This window comes from Cetorhinus maximus, chromosome 20 (genome assembly GCF_964194155.1).
Source record: "Cetorhinus maximus chromosome 20, sCetMax3.hap1.1, whole genome shotgun sequence".
Lineage (NCBI taxonomy): Eukaryota > Metazoa > Chordata > Chondrichthyes > Lamniformes > Cetorhinidae > Cetorhinus > Cetorhinus maximus.
In genome coordinates, this window is record NC_135898.1 from 60,034,556 (window position 1) to 60,054,910 (window position 20,355).

Genomic DNA, 20,355 nt, shown 5'->3' on the forward strand with positions numbered 1-20,355 from the left:
GGGAGATTATGAAGTGCTCAGTCGTGCGCATGTGTGAAGGTCGCGCTCACCCCGCTCGCCCACCCTGAGCAGCTGAGCGCTGCTGCTCACGTTTCACGCTGGGCGGGCCTTAATTTGCCTGCCAGCGTGAAAATGCCTTCCGGGCCCGATCGCGGGCGGTGGTAAGCTTCCCAACTGCCACCACCCGCACCTGCCGAGCCCATCTGACAAGGATAAGATTCCATCCATAGGGCAGAATTTTCTGCCTGTCGGGTGGGCGGGCCTGACCCAATCTCCAGCGGGAATCCCCCACCGCCCCCGCCAATTAAGGCCCGCCCAGCGTGACGTCCGGTGGGAAGCGCTATGCGCTCCCTGTGCTGGCGGGGGGGATTCCCCAAAAGCGAGAGTGCACTCTTTCACGCATGCGCACGAAAGAGCGCACATCTCCCTGAGGCTAAGTGCAGCCTCAGGGAGATTGCTGACACTTTGAAAAAGATTAAAAATAGAAAAAAAAATTCCCTAGCATGTCCCCCTCATGTCACATGAGATGGTACATGTTCACAATTTACACTAGAACTTTATTAAACTTTTTAAAACTCTGCATGAAACCTCATCCCGCTGGTGGATGACGTTTCATGTTTTATCTATTGCCCACCGGGGCTCCTGGCCTGCTTGTCGGCCTTAAGGTTGGACGGGCAGGTCCTTTAATTGTTTAAATAATCCTGGCAATGGCCTCAATTGGCCATTGACAGGTCGGTGGGCCCGCAGCTGATTTTGCTGCGCCCCCGCCTTCCTGAAAATTTAAATGGGGCGGGATGATGTCATCCCACGTCATTTTACGCGAAATTCTGCCCATAGTTTCTGAAGCGTATACATGGACCATACCCAAGCCTCCCCCTATTCCCGCACAGTGCTAAAGTCTCACTTTGCTTTAAAAAACAACTCCCCAACATAATCAGAATAACTTTGGAGTATAGTCATAACTCATTGTGTCACCTTTACGGGGAGGAGGAGGAATACAATGTATTGATGCCATGAGAATAAAATGCCAAGGCCACTCCCATTAACCGCATTAGCCATCAGATTCCTGTTAACCTTACTTGTTTCCTGGTCTCTCTGGTTTTTCCGCATATCTAAAGCCTCTCATCCATGAATTTACCTCAATGAGTATCGACTGCATTCTCTCCAGGACCTCGACAGCATTCTTAAAGTAGCCAACCCAATTTCCTCAGGGAGTCTCAAAATCCATTGCTGGAACTTCACTAGGTCTAACATACAAATGAGATTTCTGATGAAGTTATGATGAATAAAATGCGCACTGTGACTTAACCAATGATTTGTTTAGATTTTGTATTACTTCATTTTTTGTTTCTAATTCAGTAAAACAACTGACTTAAAAAACATGTGATACACTTTCCATAACACCTTAATCAACTTGTCATCCACTTTATTTAATGACCTAGGAATTGGATCATGTGTGAATTAGGACATGATCTTAATGCCGTGCATGCTGCACACACCTCAAGGCGAGCTTTCCAATTTGTCAAGGTCCTGCCATCAGTTCTTTGAACTAGTTAAAAAGAACTGCATTGTGATATTACGCACAGAATTGAGTAACATTGCAATGCAGCTTTCTAAGTTTAAGTGGCAGTATAGCACAGATTTTGCAGTCGCTACATTGATCAACAGAAAATAATATAAATATAACATTGAATAGGACAAACTGTACACTGGGGAGCAGGTGACTTCACTTGATTCGATAAAGGGTAAATTGCATATGTTAGCAAGTTTGGGGTCTATTTAGATTAACCAGGACATGCAAGTTTAAAAAAATAATGACAAGGTGTTCATATTCACAGATAATAAAACAATGCTATCATGGGCATTGTGCATATCATTTTAAAATGCAATAAAATACCAGTTGTCTTATTTCCACGGCTATGTTTGACATTAACAAACATTGCAATTTGCACAGTGTTTATTGGGTGCTCTTTTGAAAGTACATGCATGCAATAGAGAATAACAAATTATTATTTGATCTTAAGAAGTTTATGACACACCCATCCTACAGGGTATAAATGAAAGGTGCTGTTCATAACTTTGTACCACACCAGAAAATGGCATCCAAAGCAAGAGTCCTTTGGCACATCTTTCTCATAACTTGTGCTATTGCTGACAGCTATGGTAAGTGAGAAAATACTTATTATTATTCTGCTAAATATCACATCGTTCAAAAGTGATGCTGATAAGTTATTAGTTTAAATGATTGAATTGAAGGAAGGGCAGTTCATGTCATTACAAATTTGGTATTTGAGCATATTTAAGCTCTTAAAAAGAGATAAGTATAAAATAAAGAACAAAAAAGATCACATTTTGTTTTACATCAAAGTCAGCATGTTAGAAATGACAAAGGGGTGAATAGTAAAAGCCAACTCCTGTGTTCAAGCTCTGACAGCAGCAAGTATTCAGCCTGCTTCACTTCTTGTTGATACGAATATAAGAGAGTAGATGAAAAACATACTTTAAAACCTGATTAACTATGAAAAATAAATTTTTCAAGTTGAAACTTTTTAATATTGACAAATACAATCCCACAAGAACACGTAATGAAAATATTTCTTAATTCAAAACTGGTTTTTTTTTCATGACTAATCTGTGTAATACAAACTTATCATTCAAATCGTAACTGAATGTAGTTGAGTAAGATTTCTATCCAAACATTTGCTATCGGTCCCTGCACTTCAAATTGGAAAGCTGCAGTTACATCACATGCTTGGAAGAAAAATGTCAAGGTTTGCTCACTATTGAAGACCTGATGGTAGATTAAGGTTTGCTAGTCTGTAATTTGTCCAAAGGAAGAAAGCAAAGATCTAGGTCTTTACAATTCTCTTTTATCCATTTATAAGATAAAATTAACCAGGCTCCACTAGCAGTATAAAACTTTACAAGTGATGGGCTTGGGTTGGAAAATCAGCTCATTTGCCCAATTTGCAGCAAACTCCATTTTCCAAGGCAGTGCTTTGGGTTGAGAAGCAAGTCCACCTCAGATATTTCATAAACTTCATTTAAATTAAAAATTTCAATTAAATTAAAAATTTCAATTAAATTAAAAATTTTCAATAACTGTTCCTATATAGATTTTACAAATTCCAGCAAGACATGTCACCCAGACAAGAAGGGTGACAACAGATAAGGCCATGCCTACTTTCAAGTGCTTTTTAGAGAATGATTGTTGTTTCAGTTGCTGTTGAAATCTAGTTTTTGACAGTGAGTATTTATCTAGTTATGCATTAAGCACTGTGCACAGTTTTAATTCCTTCTATATTTCTTCCATGCAAACGTATGAATTAGGAGCAGGAGTAGGCCACTTGGCCCCTCGAACCTGTTCCGCCATTCAATAAGGTCATGACTGATTTGATTGTAATCTCAACTCCACATTCCCGCCTACTCCTGATAACCTTTCACCCCTTTGCTTATGAAGAATCTATCTAGCTCTACCTTAAAAATGTTCAAAGGCTCTGCTTCCATTGCCTTTTGAGGAAGAGAGTTCCAAAGACTCACTACCCTCTGAGAGAAAAAAATTCTCCTCATCTCTGTCTTAAATGGGCAACCCCTTATTTTTAAACAGTGACCCCCTAGTTCCAGATTCTCCCACAAAAGGAAACATCCTCTTCACATCCACCTTATCAAGACCCCTCAGGATCTTATATGTTTCAATCAAGTTGCCTCTTACTCTTCTTAACTGCAGTGGATACAAGCCTAGCTTGTCCAACCATTTTTCATAAAACAACCTGCCCATTCCAGGTATTAGTCTAGTAAACCTTCTCTCAACTGCTTCCAATACATTTACGTTCTTCATTAAATACGGAGAACAATATTGTACACGGTATCTTTTTTACTGAAGCCTTCAGTCTGTTAAGCCACATTTTCTTATGGTCTTGCCATAGCTCACTAACAAATTAGAATTTGCAGAGTGATGGGGAAAAGGCAGGGGAATGGGTCTAGGTGAGTTGTTCTTGCAGATCCAGCATGGACACGACAGGCTAAATGGCCGCCTTCTGTGCTATAACCATTCTGTGATTCTGACAAAATTTGGAAGATGGACATCTCTTTGCTGAAGGATGAGAGGAACAATCCATCAGCTGACTATACCTTCAGATCTAATGACATTTCAGGCAGTATATTTACGTTCATCAATATCCAAAGACCTGTTTTTACAGGTCAAGTAACTCCTATGTATTTGTCAGAGGATATCTGTATTCACTGCCTGCACTTCACTGCAGAAATAATAATCAGGCTATGTTTTCTGCTAATCAGGGGAGGGTGGTTTCACAAGTAACTGCATCTTACATGTATCTGCTAGGCAAATAAGGCAGCTAGCTGCCTAGAGCAACAAAAATTTGGAGGTGACAAAAAACTGAATGAACTACTCATGAACCACATAAGTAAACAAACAGGTTTCAGCAGTGGGAATGAGGGGTCTAGACCTACTGATATGCATCCAGATATATTGACATACATATAGATTTCCATGCGTTTACATTGTGGTCGTTCCCAAAATTTCATCTTATGTTCTTCATTCTATTTATGTGACAGTTTTACAAATTTGTACATTTACATGACTATTCCAAAACTGCAAACCAGTAAATAATATCAAAGAATGTAATTTAATCCAGCCCACTCTATCATAATGATTGTTGATTGTGCAAATTGTGCTTTAAATCTTCTAGTAACTGTTGCAGGAATGCACCGTATTACATAATGAACCATATTACATATTATAATGTGCATTTCTTCTACTACACATCCTGTGAAAAATGTAGAACAATGAGGATGTATATTTTTTCATGTAAAATAAATCTATAGTTAGAAATGCAGAATTTTTATTCTTAATAATACACAATATTTATGTTCAGAAGTTATTTGTTGGAAGTGGGGCTGGGGGGCGCAAGGCTGAAGATTTGCCTGGAGCACTTAATACACTTGCACCGACCCTGAGTAACTGTAAATGTCATAAAGCATTAAACATCTCATGGAACTATAGGAATCATTGAATCACAGAGTGTTTATAGTAATGTTCATTCCAGCTCTCCGCAAGAGTAACACAGCTAGTCCCACTCCCCTGTCCAATTACTGTAGCTCTACAAATTGGGCTGACCTTTGAAGTAAAGGTTGGTGGTGAGCCCGCCTCCACTTTCATGACTCGCCCCACAGCCATTTAATAGCCTACAAGCCTTTAATTGGCTCATGGGAGGCCTTCTGTCTTCTTTGAAGGGAACTGCCAGCCAATCAGAGAGCAAGTAGCTCTCATTCCAGTCGTGACAATGGGAGTGGTAAGAAGATGCTGGCATGCTGGCAGGCACCTGGCAAGAAAAGCGGAGGAGCTGGGATCGTCAGGGCTAGAGGCAGGGGGAGGCCTGGGGAGCAAGAACCACCTCTCCCTTGCCTGATCACAGTCAGCTAGATTTCACCTGGTGAGCTGAACAGGGGGCTGGGGGTGTTAAATCCCAGCAGCAAAGGGAGAAGACCCTCAAGTCGCCATTAATTGACCAACAGGCGAGCGGCCGCCTGAAACCTCCCAGGCCTCTGGTAAAATTGCAGCTGGGGCAGGTGGGGGTGGTTAGGTAGTGGGCATGGGATCACTGCCATGGCACCCATTTTAAATTCGACCCCCCTGCCAACTCCCCACCACCCCTCAACCTGCAATCCCTAACATATATTAGGATGAGGGAAGAAACCGATTATGGACCAAAAAGGGAATCCATGCGTGGAGGCAGAGGGCAGGCCTGAGGCACTAAATGAGTACTTTACATTTGTCTTAACCAAGTAAGAAGAAATGGTTAAGGAGGCACAAGGGACCCTGAGATTTATAAATAAAGGCTGTAAAATTCTAGCCATTATCTCCTTAGCTTGGACTACATCTATGTTATTCACCTTAATTACTCCCTTTAGTAGCGAAATTCACATTCTAACTTGTCTCAGAATGAAGCAGTTTCTTTCGATTTCCCAATTGGATTGATTAATTATTTATTGAATATTAGTTTGGGCGGAAGAATGGGCACAAACCTGGGGCAGGTGGGCTCTACCCCAATTTCCAGTCTCTGCATCAAAGCCGCCTAACCTCGACCACACAAATAAATACAAACTCGAGACTGTAAATTGCTGATGCATCATCAGGGACATTACAAATGCAACAGAAAATATTATACGATGTGATCATATGCAAGAAGCTTTGGCTGCAGCCTATTGGCTTTATGCTGAATATTTTTCATATTTAATACCCAGAATTATTATTTACTCATATCAATGTTAGGGTTGGTCAAACCCACCTTCCTCTTCTTTCAACAGGAAAGGCACATACGGTATTAACGTTAAGTAGAACAGAAATTCCGAACTGTGGTAACTTTAGTGAAAAACTGGCACTTCTAACTAAAATCCAATTTTTCTTAAAATAGACAACGGAAGGAATTTTAGCTCCAAAGGCCAGGATTTTCCTGTCGGCGATTTGGGGGCGGAGCCCTCGCGGGATGAGGTCGGGAGGAACACCCAACGTCATACCGGTCCCTTTAAATTTTCAGGAAGGTGACGTGGGATGATGTCGGGAGAAACCCCTGACAGCATCCCAGTACATTTAAATCTTCAGGAAGGCGGGCGGACAGCGAAATCAGCTGTCCGCCCACCGACCTGTCAATGCACAATTAAGGCCATTGACAGGCTAATTAAGATTGTTAAAGACCCTGTCCATCCAACTTAAGGCTGGCGGGCAGGCCAGGAACCCCAGCGGGCTCCTGATTATACATGAAACTTCATCCACTGGCGGGATGAGGTTTCAGTCCGTTTTTAAAAAGTTTCATAAAGTTTATGTGTTTCTTATTAACATGTCCCATCTCGTGTGACATTGTCACAAGAGGGGGACATGTTAATAATTTTAATATTTTTCTATTTTTGGAGTTTTTTTACCTGTCAGTAATCTCGCTGAGACAGCACTTGGTGTCAGGGAGCAGTGCGCTCTTTTGCGTGCATGTGTGAAACAGCGCACATTGACAGATGGGGAATCCCCCGCCCGGCCGCACAGCAAGCACATAGTGCTTCCCATTGGACAGGCTGCCGGGCGTGCCTTAATTGGCCCACCCACTCAAAATGGCGGCGGGCCCCATTTCAGCGGTGGAATTTGGCTGCCCACCCGCCGCCGATCGGTGGGGCCCGCCCTCCCACCAAGGGAAAAATTCTGCCTAATTTTTCTGTTCTCATTAATAAATACCTGTTAAAAGTTTAATATTATTACATCATTGCTTTTATCCTGCATAGAAAAATCAAATCTTAACAGAGAAGTTTTATCATTAAAAATAAGAACTTTATCAGTGCTGCATCCTCTGTGTACAATGACACTGAGGGGCACTTTAGCTGGGCAATGCTATGCCTAGTGATAGAGTCTTGAAATTATGCAGCTTCCATCCAACAAGATTAATTGTTTTATTTCTTGAAAGAATGAAGGAATCCCTCCTCCATGTTAAGGTTGTTACATTCCAAAATAAACAGTCGCAGATTTGGAAACAATGATTGGACACAGGACTCTATAGTGCATAGACTGCCACAGGGGTGGGCGGGTGCTGATGCAGTCTGTTTACAAGGCCCACATTGGTTGTCTGGGACTTTGTTCCAGTTGTCTTAGAACTTGTTCGACCCTCTAGCTCTCCCCCGTCACACTCCCTCAACACCCATGTCCATCTCCGTGACACCGCAAGCCTTCAATGCCACCTGCATAGCAACTCATCCAGTATCCACCATATGCAGACCTCAGGGGCCACGTGGAGATGCCAGAAAATGAACCTCCAACTACTTAATACAGCTCTCAGACCTACAGTGATGCTATTAAAATGCTACACATTCATTAAATCCACTCAAAGTTTTTAAATCTCTTCAAATGGTTAAACTTTGATTAATTATTTATCAATCTATTCTGTTTCAACATCAAAGAAAGCTAACCCTGCATTAGTCCCTTTGAGCTATCCGTCAAACTGTGGTCTCAGAACACCCTGTTGTAACAACTGTAGACTTCAAAACTCAAACAAACACCTATCGGGGAGAATTGGCTTTGCGCCACCTGAGGCTGAAGCCCATGTCAATATTCAAGTTTTGGTTGAATAGGTATAAAAGGAGGTGAAGGGATATGATAACAAATTGTAAATCTGTATCGAATTATTTACCTATGATTTCTACATAATGTATCTGTTATCTCATACCTGGAAAAAATATTTTATCATTATTTCTTTATGGTTCACTAAATAATTTTCCTCATTTTAATCTGTACTTTTAGAAACCTACACAACACCAACATCAGGTAAGTAATTTTAAATATTCCTCATCTTCTTCTTTGAAAATCAAATTCAGAGAGAGGAGTTTCCAAACATAGAGATATCAGGGCTGAGTTGACATGACCTCCCATTTCATGAACACTGTGATTGTGCTTGGGTACAGTTATGTGCACAGAAGCAACCATCTGCTACTTCACCATGTTGCCACTCTTCATATCTGAGCCAATGTTGTTAAAAATTTGACTGAACTGAGCAATGAAAATTTGACAAAAATGGGGAAAGTTTAAATATCAAAAGTTGAAATGCTAGTAATGATGCAAATTTAATAGGAGAAATGTCTTTTAAATACAGAAATCTAATAGTCTGCAGTAAAGTAACAAAAGGATACAAGTCATTGAAGAATGGGCACAATAGATTTGATAAGAAATGTCACATTGCTGCAGAATGTCAGTTCTTTAGCTATGCAATGTTAACAATCACATCTAAAAATCACAAAGCTCACCGTTTTATGTATAAGGGAATAAAAAACCTGCACGTTAATATGTGGAATACGTTGTGTAATTTTTTGTATTTATATTTACACGTTAGAATATATATCTGGCTCCACCAAACACTCTGCAAGCGTATTGAGCAAATAGCTGAACCACACAAACAGGAACTTTCCAGGATTGAATACCAGTTGGGTTATCTGGTGGCAGGCAAAGCAATGGCAGGGTGGCTATGGGCCTCAGAGCTCACATAAGCTACTGAAGAGAATAAAGAGGTCCTATCAGGCTTCCCACTAGCTGCCATTGGTAGTCCGTGTGTATGGACATCTGGTGAAATCAGAATCAGGCTCAGCTGTGATAGCCCAATAATTAACATGTGACCAATCACTGTCAATACGATCAACAGTGATATAAAGAAGGTGACTGGTGACCAGAAGCTGTGGAACCTTATAGGAACAAGGAGTGAATGGTTTTAAGAAATATTATGAGAAAAGGAAGATTATCCACGATCATAATGAATGGCGAAGCAGGCTCCAGGGCCTCTATGTCCTATTCCTGTTTAAATTTCTTATGTGCTGGAAAAATGGCAAAGAATTTTGGTAGAGAATAAAAAAGAAATAGCTTGTTCTTTTATCATGTATTGCACTCGTGAACTTATCCATTTTCTTACTGTTGATAGGTGGATCTTGTGGAGGGTATCTTGATGCTGCCTATGGGTCTATTCTCAGTCCCAATTATCCATACCCCTATCCAAATGATGCACAATGCTCTTGGTATATAAGAGGGGACAGAAACCATATCATAAAGCTACAATTCACTTACGTTGAGTAAGTAAAAATATTTCACTTCTATAGTTTAATTTAAAGAATGGCAGGAATATTTGCTGCCAATTAACTATTGCGAATGGATTCACTTCACTTAAATTACAGCAAGGACGTATTCCCCATTTAGTTGACAAGAAACAATATTATAGAAAGATGTTAGGTCTTCCCAGTAAAATAAAACTGACATGACTAACTGAAAGATCTGATCTGAGATATTTCCCTGTCTGGAATAGAGATCAGCAGTCAGCTGTTACAAAATGTACTATGTGATCATGAAACAAGTGTAAATGTGTCTGGAATAGTTCAATGTGATATAGATCCTTTAATCAGGTAGAGGTCTGAAACAGGACAAATCTTATTGAGGTAAATATAATTTCATGCAATAATAACAGACTGGAGGAAATGGTGCAACAATCTTACTTAGATCAAATATAGTAAAAAAAATAGAAAATGCTGGAAACACTCAGCAGGCCTGGCAGCATCTGTGGAGAGAGAAACAGAGTAAAAATTTTGGGTCTGTAATACTCTTCTTCAGAGCTACGAGAGGCAGAAATGTGAGGGATTATACACTGTTGAAGAAGGGGGTGGGGCGCGAAGGAGTGGTGGAGCAGGTGGAGAAAAATAGGAAGTCGTTGTTGGAGCTCAGGAGAGATTTGACAAAGATGTCATGGACATAGGACAAACGGAGTGCTAATGGTAGTGTTAAGGACTATAGATGGTGCTAATAGTGGCATAAAGGTAAGATAGAAGAATATATTAATAGCAGAACAAGGGTTAGTGCTCTGTGAATGCCAAGCAGAAGAAGAAGTTACAGATGGCCCTGTGCGTGGAGGGGATTGTGAAAAAACTAGAAAAAGATCAGAATGGAGGACAGTTTTCATGGCCTGAAGTTGTTGAACTCAATGTTAGGTCCAGAAGGCTGTATAGTGCCTTACTGGAAGATGAGGTGCTGTTCCTCCAGTTTGCATTGTGCCTCATTGGAACATATTGTCAGGCCAGGACAGAAATGAGAGGCAGGTGGTGAATTCAAATGGAAAGCGATAGGAAGGTCTGGGTCATGCTTGCAGATTGAGAGAATGTGTTCTGCAAAGCAGCCGTGCAGTCTGTGTTTAGTCTCCGCAGCAAATACAGTAGACTAAATTGAATCAAGTGCAAATACTTAGATCAATATAGATAAATATAAGTTAATGAAATAAAAACAGAAATACTGGAAATAGTCAGTTGGTCGGGCAGCCTCTGTGGAGAGTGAACAGGTTTAACATTATTTCTGTTTGTCTCTCCTCAGTGGCTGCCAGACTTGTTGAGTATATCCAGCATATTCTGCTGTTATTTCAGATTTCTAGTATCTGCAGTGCTTTGTTTTTGTATGAGTTGTTAAATATTGGAACAAGAAATGTGTCTGTATACAAGTCTGTATGTAACAAAGGATTGTTCACTCGCTAAATGGGAAAAACCAAAAGATGTGATTGTGTTATGAACAAAATGTTTGTCTTCGTTTAGCCACCACGATTAGTATGTTTAGAGATTAAAGATTGTGTGTGCTTTCATACCCCTTGCAGATTGTATGTCAGTTTAACAGGATCAGCAGCAGTCTTTTGTGACTTTTAATCTAAATAATGTTATTTATTCTCATACACTTAACCCAACTTTAAATCGCTACATCTCACATACACGTCCTCACATGCATGCTCACACACAATGTGGCCACACAATCTCTTTGACATAGGTAAATGGAGTACACTTGTACAAATTATGGTTAACTCAGTCTCTGGTTTATGATGGCCAGTGTCCCATGAGGCAAGCCTAGTTTCTTGAAGGAACTTGATGCATTACAGCTGAAGTGAGGACATTATTAAACAAAGCATTCTCAGCAGGCTGTGAGTTTTCCTGCAGTTGAATTTCCAGTGGTTGTTTCACAGCTGAATGCATAGTTGAAACCTGCGTGGGGAGTCCTTGTCTCCTTTGGAATTTATGTCTTACAATGTATTGCTGTTATGTTTGATAATCTTGAAAAGCTGGGAGAGAATTTCAAGACAAATTTATTGGAGTATTTATGAAGCAAATCCTACTAGATCTGTGGAAAGAATGGGCTGGATACATTGAGTTCACTCTACTGTTTGTCACAAAAGCTCATTTAGTAGCATACTTGTCTCTGAGTCACAAGGTTCTGGGTTCAAGTCCCTCTCCAAGGCTTGAGCACAAAAATCAAGACTGACACTCCAGTGTTTGAGGAAACTCTCCATTGTTGGAGGTGGAACGTCTTATGGATGAGATGATAAATTGAGGTCCTGTCTGCCTGCTTGACTGGATGTAAGAGTTTCCACTATCTGAAGAAATAGCAGGGGCGTTATCCCCGTTCAATCAACATCACCAGAACAGATTGTCTGGTTGTCGTCAGAATGCTGTTTGTGGAAATTTGCTGCGCACAACTTAATCGCCTTGTCACCCACTTTACAACAAGGGATACACTTCCAAAGCATTTCATTGGCTGTAAAATGCTGCTGATCATGAAAAGTGTTATGTCAATGCAAATCTTCCTTTTTTACTTGTCCAATATGTTCTCGTGTCCTTTGTTTAGGAAATGAAATGTCTTCTAATGGTGCTTAGAGATGCAGGCATAATTATCATTCTCTAATTTATTCAGGAAGTTGATTATAAAAAATGTTTTACTGCAACGTTCATTTTCAAACTATGATCATTCTCTCAACAGGCTGGAATATACATCAGCGTGCTCATATGATTATATTGCAATATACGATGGGCCCTCAACAAATTCTGTTTTGCTTTCGAAATTTTGCAATGGATCAGATGAGATCTTTACATCTTCATCGAGCAGTATGACAATATATTTTAGATCTGATTCCAGTGTTACTAGACGTGGGTTTGCTGCAAACTACTCCTCTCTGCCAAACAATGATGGTGAGATCTGTTACATTAGTATCATATTGCAATGTGCTTTAAACTGTAAGAAATGTAGAGAAATTAGAACCTGATGTATCTCAAACCATTGAAATTTCAATTAAAAGGTTTTTATCAAAGTGCTTAACTAGAAATGTAGCCAAAACGTTCAGATATAAAGATTTTCAACTTAGCGCCCAGGTATAATTCTGGCCTAGCAGTTGGAGCATTTAATTATAGATTATTTATTATTGTAATTATTATAATTATTATTATAGAAGCCGCCTGATTGGTGTTTCCATTGATTTCTATCAAAATATAAGTTTCACGTAACGGCAACGAGTTGAAAATATATCCACATTTTCAAAGTAGCTGCAGACACATTTTGTCTTTTCGTGTGAACACTTTTCGTGGCTTTCTTCTTGATTTTCTCAGAAAGCAAGTTTAAAAATGTATCCACTCCTAGAAGAGATTGATTGCCGAGTGTGTAGTTTTATATTTCATTCTGTTTGGAGATGTAGTTAACAGTTATCGTTGGTGTTATGATATAGTAAAGGTGCCTTAAGTAAACTGAAAAAGCTGATTTTGAATGTCCCAAACTGTTCCACCTCTTAGCGTCACATCCAGCACCTTATTGATCTCACTACTTCTCAAAGAATATCATAAAATTAGTTGATGCAGAGTTTGGCTGCTCTGGAGTTGGTCCAAAATGGTCGTCAACTGAGACAATGAAAAACCACTGGCCTGGGTCTATTTGACCTAAACACTGCTCTGTGCAAAATATGTTTCCATCTCTGCTGTGCAAAATTTCACTCTGGGTTCACCTAGACTGAAGGCAAAAAAAATGGAGAGAAAAGACCAGATAGCAAATTATCTCCATTTGTATCATTAATTTTGACAAATTACAAAGTACTTACAGCTCAAAAAACAGGCCACCCAGTCCATGCCAGCATTAATGCTCCATACAGACCTCTTCCCGCTCCTTTTCATCCAAACACACCAACTTTCCTTCTATATCTTTCTGCTGTATGTCCTCATTTAGCTTAGCTTGGACTACATCTATGTAATTCACCTTAATTACTCCCTTTAGTAGCGAAATACACATTCTAACTTGTCTCAGAATGAAGCAGTTTCTTTTGATATCCCAATTGGATTGATTAAGTATTTATTGAATATCTTTGTGGGCGGAAGAATGGGTACAATCCTGGGGCAAGTGGGCTCTACCCCAATTTCCAGTCTCTGCATCAAAGCCGCCTAACCTCGACCACACAAATAAATACAAACTCGAGACTGTAAATTGCTGATGCGTCCTCAGGGATAATATAAATGCAACGAAAAATACTTATATGATGTGATCATATGTAAGAAGCTTTGGCTTCAGCCCATTGGCTTTATGCTGAATATTTTTACGCATTTAATACCCAGAATTATTATTTACTCATATCAATGTTAGTGTTGGTCAAATCTACCTTCCTCTTCTTTCAACAGGAAAGGCACTTACGGTATTAACATTAAGCAGAACAGAAATTCCGAACTGTGGTAACTTTAGTGAAAAATTGGCACTTCTTAATAAAATCCAATTTTTCTTAAAATAGACAACGGAAGGAATTTCAGCTCCAAAGGCCAAGATTTTCCCGTCGGCGATTTGGGGGCGGAGCCCGCTCGCCGACTGGAAGATGACGTGGGATGAGGTCGGGAGAAACCCCTGACAGCATCCCAGTACATTTATATCTTCAGGAAGGCGGGCGGTCAGTGTAATCAGCTGTCCGCCCACCGACCTGTCAATGCACAATTAAGGCCATTGACAGGCTAATTAAGATTGTTAAAGACCCTGTCCGTCCAACTTTAAGGCTGGCGGGCAGGCCAGGAGCCCCAGCGGGCTCCTGATTATATATGAAACTTCATCCACTGGCGAGATGAGGTTTCAGTCCGTTTTTAAAAAGTTTCATAAAGTTTATGTGTTTCTTATTAACATGTCCCATCTCGTGTGACATTGTCACATGAGGGGGACATGTTAATAATTTTAATATTTTTCTATTTTTGGAGTTTTTTTACCTGTCAGTAATCTCGCTGAGACAGCACTTGGTGTCAGGGAGCAGTGCGCTCTTTTGTGTGCATGTGTGAAACAGCGCACATTGACAGATGGGGAATCCCCCGCCCGCCCGCACAGCAAGCACATAGCGCTTCCCATTGGACAGGCTGACGGGCGGACCTTAATTGGCCAACCCACTCAAAATGGCGGCGGGCCCCGTTTCAGCGGCGGAGTTTAGCTGCCTACCCACCGCCGAGCTGGTGGGGCCTGCCCTCCCACCAAGGGAAAAATTCTGCCTAATTTTTCTGTTTTCATTAATAAATACCTGTTGAAAATTTAATATTATTACATCATTGCTTTTATCCTGCATAGAAAAATCAAATCTTAACAGAGCAGTTTTATCATCAAAAATACGAACTTTATCAGTGCTGCATCCTCTATGTACAATGACACTGAGGGGCACTTTAGCTGGGCAATGCTATGCCTAGTGATTGATCTTTGAAGTTATTCAGCTTCCGTCCAACAAGATTAATTGTCTTATTTTATGAAAGAATGAAGGAATCCCTCCTCCATGTTAAGGTTGTTACCTTGCAAAGTTAACAGTCGAAGATTTGGAAACAATGATTGAACACAGGACTCTATAGTGCATAGACTGCCACAGGGGCGGGCGGGTGCTGATGCAGTCTGGTTACAAGGCCCACATTGGTTGTCTGGGACTTTGTTCCAGTTGTCTTAGAACTTCTTCGATCCTCTAGCTCTTCCCCGTCACACTCCCTCAAACACCATCACCATCCCCGTGACACCGCAAGCCTTCAATGCCACCTGCATAGCAACTCATCCAGTATCCACCATATGCAGACCTCAGCGGCCACGTGGAGATGCCAGAAAACGAACTTCCAACAACTTAATACAGCTCTCAGTCCTACACAGTTGATATTGAAATGCTACCCATTCATTAAATCCATTCAAAGTTTTTAAATCTCTTCAAATGGTTAAACTTTGATTAATTATTTATAAATCTATTCTGTTTCAACATCAAAGAAAGCTAACCCTGCATTAGTCCCTTTGAGCTGTCCGTCAAACTGTGGTCTCAGAACACCCTGTTGTAACAACTGTAGACTTCGAAACTCAAACAAACACCTATCGGGGAGAATTGGCTGTGCGCCACCTGAGGCTGAAGCCCATGTCAATATTCAAGTTTCGGTTGAATAGGTATAAAAGGAGGTGAAGGGATATGATAGCAAATTGTAAATGTGAATCGAATTATTTACCTATGTGAGGAGTTGGGGTAAATATTGTCATGGGCTTGTTGGGATGAATAGCATGTTTTCATATTGTAATTTCTACATATTGTATCTGTTATCTCATAGCTGGAAAAAATATTTTATCGTTATTTCTTTATGGTTCACTAAATAATTTTCCTCCTTTTAATCTGTACTTTTAGAAACCTTCATAACACCAACATCAGGTAACTATTTTTAAATGTTCTTCATCTTTTTCTTTAAAAATCAACTTCAGGCAGAGGAGTTTCCAAACATAGATATATCAGGGCTGAGTTGACATGACCTCCCATTTCATGAACATTGTGATTGTGCCTGGGTACAGTCATGTTGCCGCTCCTCATGTCTGTGCCTGAAGTGTTGGTGAGCTTGTCAATGGAGCCAATGTTGTTAAAAATTTGATTTAACTGAGCAATGAAAATTTGACAATAATGGGGAAGGTTTAAATATCAAAAATTGAAATGCTGGTAGTGTTGCAAATGTTAGTAGGAAAATGTCTTTTAAATACAGAAATCTAATGGTCTGTAGTAAAGTAACAAAAGGATACAAGTCATTGAAGAATGGGCACAATAGATTTGATAAGAAATGTCACATTGCTGCAGAATGTCAGTTCTTTAGCTATGCAATGTTAACAATCACATCTAAAAATCACAAAGCTCACCGTTTTATGCAAAAGGAAATGAAAAACCTGCAGGTTAATATGTGGAATACGTTGTGTAATTTTTTGTATTTATATTTACACGTTAGAATATATATCTGGCTCCACCAAACACTCTGCAAGCGTATTCAGCGAATAGCTGAACCACACAAACAGGAAATTTCGAAGTTTGTTTGCCAATTGGGTTATCTGGTTGTAGCCAAAGCAAAGGCAGGGTGGCTATGGGCCTCAGTGCCCACATGAGCTACTGAAGAGAATGAAGAGGTCCTATCAGGCTTCCCACTAGCTGCCATTGGTAGTCCGTGTGTATGGACATCTGGCGCAATCAGAATCAGGCTCAGCTCTGATCGCCAAATAATTAACATGTGACCAATCACTGTCAATACGATCAACAATGACATAAAGATGGTGACTGGTGACCAGTAGCTGTGGAACCTTGTAAGAACAAGGAGTGAATGGTTCTAAGAAATATTATGAGAAAAGGAAGATTATCCATGATCATAATGAATGGTGAAACAGGTCCCAGGACCTCTATGTCCTATTCCTGTTTAAATTTCTTATGTGCAGGAATATTGGCAAAGAATTTTGGTAGAGAATAAAAAAGAAATAGATTGTTCTTTTATCATGTCTTGCACTCGTGAACTTAACCATTTTCTTACTGTTGATAGGTGGAACTTGCGGAGGGTATCTTGATGCTGCCTATGGGTCTGTTATCAGTCCCAATTATCCTTCCCCCTATCCAAATGATGCACAATGCACTTGGTATATAAGAGGGGGAAGAACCCAAATCATAAAGCTGGAATTCACTTACGTTGAGTAAGTAGAAATGTTTCACTTCTATAATTTAATTTAAAGAATGGCAGGAGTATTTGCTGCCAATTAACCATTGCTAAATGATTCACTTCACTTAAATTACAGCAAGGACGTATTCCCCATTTTGTTGACAAGAAACAATATTATAGAATGCTGTTAGGTCTTCCCAGTAAAATAAAACTCATATGACTAACTGAAAGATCTGATCTGAGATATTTCCCTGTCTGGAATAGAGATCAGCAGTCAGCTGTTACAAAATGTACTATGTGATCATGAAACAAGTGTAAATGTGTCTGGAATAGTTCAACGTGATATAGATCCATTAATCAGGTAGAGGTCTGAAACAGGACAAATCTTATTGAGGTAAATATAATTTCATGCAATAATAACAGACTGGAGGAAATGGTGCAAAAATCTTACTTAGATCAAATATAGTAAAAAAAATAGAAAATGCTGGAAACACTCAGCAGGCCTGGCAGCATCTGTGGAGAGAGAAACAGAGTAAAAATTTTGGGTCTGTAATACTCTTCTTCAGAGCTACGAGAGGCAGAAATGTGAGGGATTATACACTGTTGAAGAAGGGGGTGGGGCGCGAAGGAGTGGTGGAGCAGGTGGAGAAAAATAGGAAGTCGTTGTTGGAGCTCAGGAGAGATTTGACAAAGATGTCATGGACATAGGACAAACGGAGTGCTAATGGTAGTGTTAAGGACTATAGAAGGTGCTAATAGTGGCATAAAGGTAAGATAGCAGAACATATTAATAGCAGAACAAGGGTAAGTGCTCTGTGAATGCAAAGCAAAAGAAGAAGTTACAGATGGCCCTGTGCGTGGAGGGGATGGGGAAAAAATTAGAAAAAGTTCAGAATGGAGGACAGTTTTCATGGCCTGAAGTTGTTGAACTCAATGTTTAGTACAGAAGGCTGTATAGTGCCTTACTGGAAGATGAGGTGCTGTTCCTCCAGTTTGCATTGTGCCTCATTGGAACATATTGTCAGGCCAGGACAGAAATGAGAGGTAGGTAGTGAATTCAAATGGAAAGCGATAGGAAGGTCTGGGTCATGCTTGCAGATTGAGAGAATGTGTTCTGCAAAGCGGCCATGCAGTCTGTGTTTAGTCTCCACAGCAAATACAGTAGACTAAATTGAATCAGGTGCAAATACTTAGATCAATATAGATAAATATAAGTTAATGAAATAAAACCAGAAATACTGGAAATAGTCTGTAGGTTGGGGAGCCTCTGTGGAGAGTGAACAGGTTTAACATTATTTCTGTTTGTCTCTCCTCTAGAGGCTGCCAGACTTGTTGAGTATATCCAGCATATTCTGCTGTTATTTCAGATTTCTAGTATCTGCAGTGCTTTGTTTTTGTATGAGTTGTTAAATATTGGAACAAGAAATGTGTCTGTATACAAGTCTGTATGTAACAAAGGATTGTTCACTCGCTAAATTGGAAAAACCAAGAGATGTGATTGTGTCATGAACAAAATGTTTGTCTTCGTTTGCCCGCCATGATTAGTATGTTTAGTGATTAAAGATTGTGTGTGCTTTCATACCCCTTGCAGATTGTATGTCAGTTTAACAGAATCAGCAGCAGTCTTTTGTGACTTTTAATCTAAATAATGTTATTTATTCTCATACACTTAACCCAACTTTAAACCGCTACATCGCACATACTCGTCCTCACATGCATGCTCACACACAATGTGGCCCCACAATCTCTTTGACAGAGGTAAAAGGAGTACACTTGTACAAATTATGGTTAACTCAGTCTCTGGTTTATGATGGCCAGTGTCCCATGAGGCAAGCCTAGTTTCTTGAAGGAACTTGATGCATTACAGCTGAAGTGAGGACATTATTAAACAAAGCATTCTCAGCAGGCTGTGAGGTTACCTGCAGTTGAATTTCCAGTGGTTGTTTCACAGCTGAATGCATAGTTGAAACCTGCGTGGGGAGTCCTTGTCTCCTTTGGAATTTACATCTTACAATGTATTGCTGTTATGTTTGATAATCTTGAAAAGCTGGGAGAGAATTTCAAGACAAATTTATTGGAGTATTTATGAAGCAAATCCCACTAGATCTGTGGAAAGAATGGGCTGGATACATTGAGTTCACTCTACTGTTTGTCGCAAAAGCTCATTTAGTAGCATACTTGTCTCTGAGTCACAAGGTTCTGGGTTCAAGTCCCTCTCCAAGGCTTGAGCACAAAAATCAAGACTGACACTCCAGTGTTTGAGGAAACTCTCCATTGTTGGAGGTGGAACGTCTTATGGATGAGATGATAAATTGAGGTCCTGTCTGCCTGCTTGACTGGATGTAAGAGTTTCCACTATCTGAAGAAATAGCAGGGGCGTTATCCCCGTTCAATCAACATCACAAGAACAGATTGTCTGGTTGTCGTCAGAATGCTGTTTGTGGAAATTTGCTGCGCACAACTTAATCGCCTTGTCACCCACTTTACAACAAGGGATACACTTCCAAAGCATTTCATTGGCTGTAAAATGCTGCTGATCATGAAAAGTGTTATGTCAATGCAAATCTACCTTTTTTACTTGTCCAATATGTTCTCGTGTCCTTTGTTTAGGAAATGAAATGTCTTCTAATGGTGCTTAGAGATGCAGGCATAATTATCATTCTCTAATTTATTCAGGAAGTTGATTGTAAAAAATGTTTTACTGCAACGTTCATTTTCAAACTATGATCATTCTCTCAACAGGCTGGAATATACATCAGCGTGCTCATATGATTATATTGCAATATACGATGGGCCCTCAACAAATTCTGTTTTGCTTTCGAAATTTTGCAATGGATCAGATGAGATCTTTACATCTTCATCGAGCAGTATGACAATATATTTTAGATCTGATTCCAGTGTTACTAGACGTGGGTTTGCTGCAAACTACTCCTCTCTGCCAAACAATGATGGTGAGATCTGTTACATTAGTATCATATTGCAATGTGCTTTAAACTGTAAGAAATGTAGAGAAATTAGAACCTGATGTATCTCAAACCATTGAAATTTCAATTAAAAGGTTTTTATCAAAGTGCTTAACTAGAAATGTAGCCAAAACGT

General features: G+C 39.9%; 1 protein-coding gene across 2 annotated transcripts in view; it reads left to right on the plus strand.

The window, feature by feature from the left end:
• Positions 1 to 2,079: 2,079 nt before the first annotated feature.
• LOC144694420 (scavenger receptor cysteine-rich domain-containing protein DMBT1-like) overlaps positions 2,080 to 20,355 on the plus strand; it is a 126,628-nt gene continuing 108,352 nt past the window's right edge. Inside the window, exons 1-4 of one of the 2 annotated variants that reach the window (XM_078564801.1) lie at positions 2,080 to 2,163; positions 8,297 to 8,320; positions 17,143 to 17,290; positions 19,999 to 20,207. In XM_078564801.1, the coding sequence (XP_078420927.1) occupies positions 2,097 to 2,163; positions 8,297 to 8,320; positions 17,143 to 17,290; positions 19,999 to 20,207 (448 nt within the window). In that variant the 5' untranslated portion in view covers positions 2,080 to 2,096. The remainder of the gene's footprint in view (positions 2,164 to 8,296; positions 8,321 to 17,142; positions 17,291 to 19,998; positions 20,208 to 20,355) is intronic. The other variant, XM_078564802.1, reaches the window with a different exon arrangement.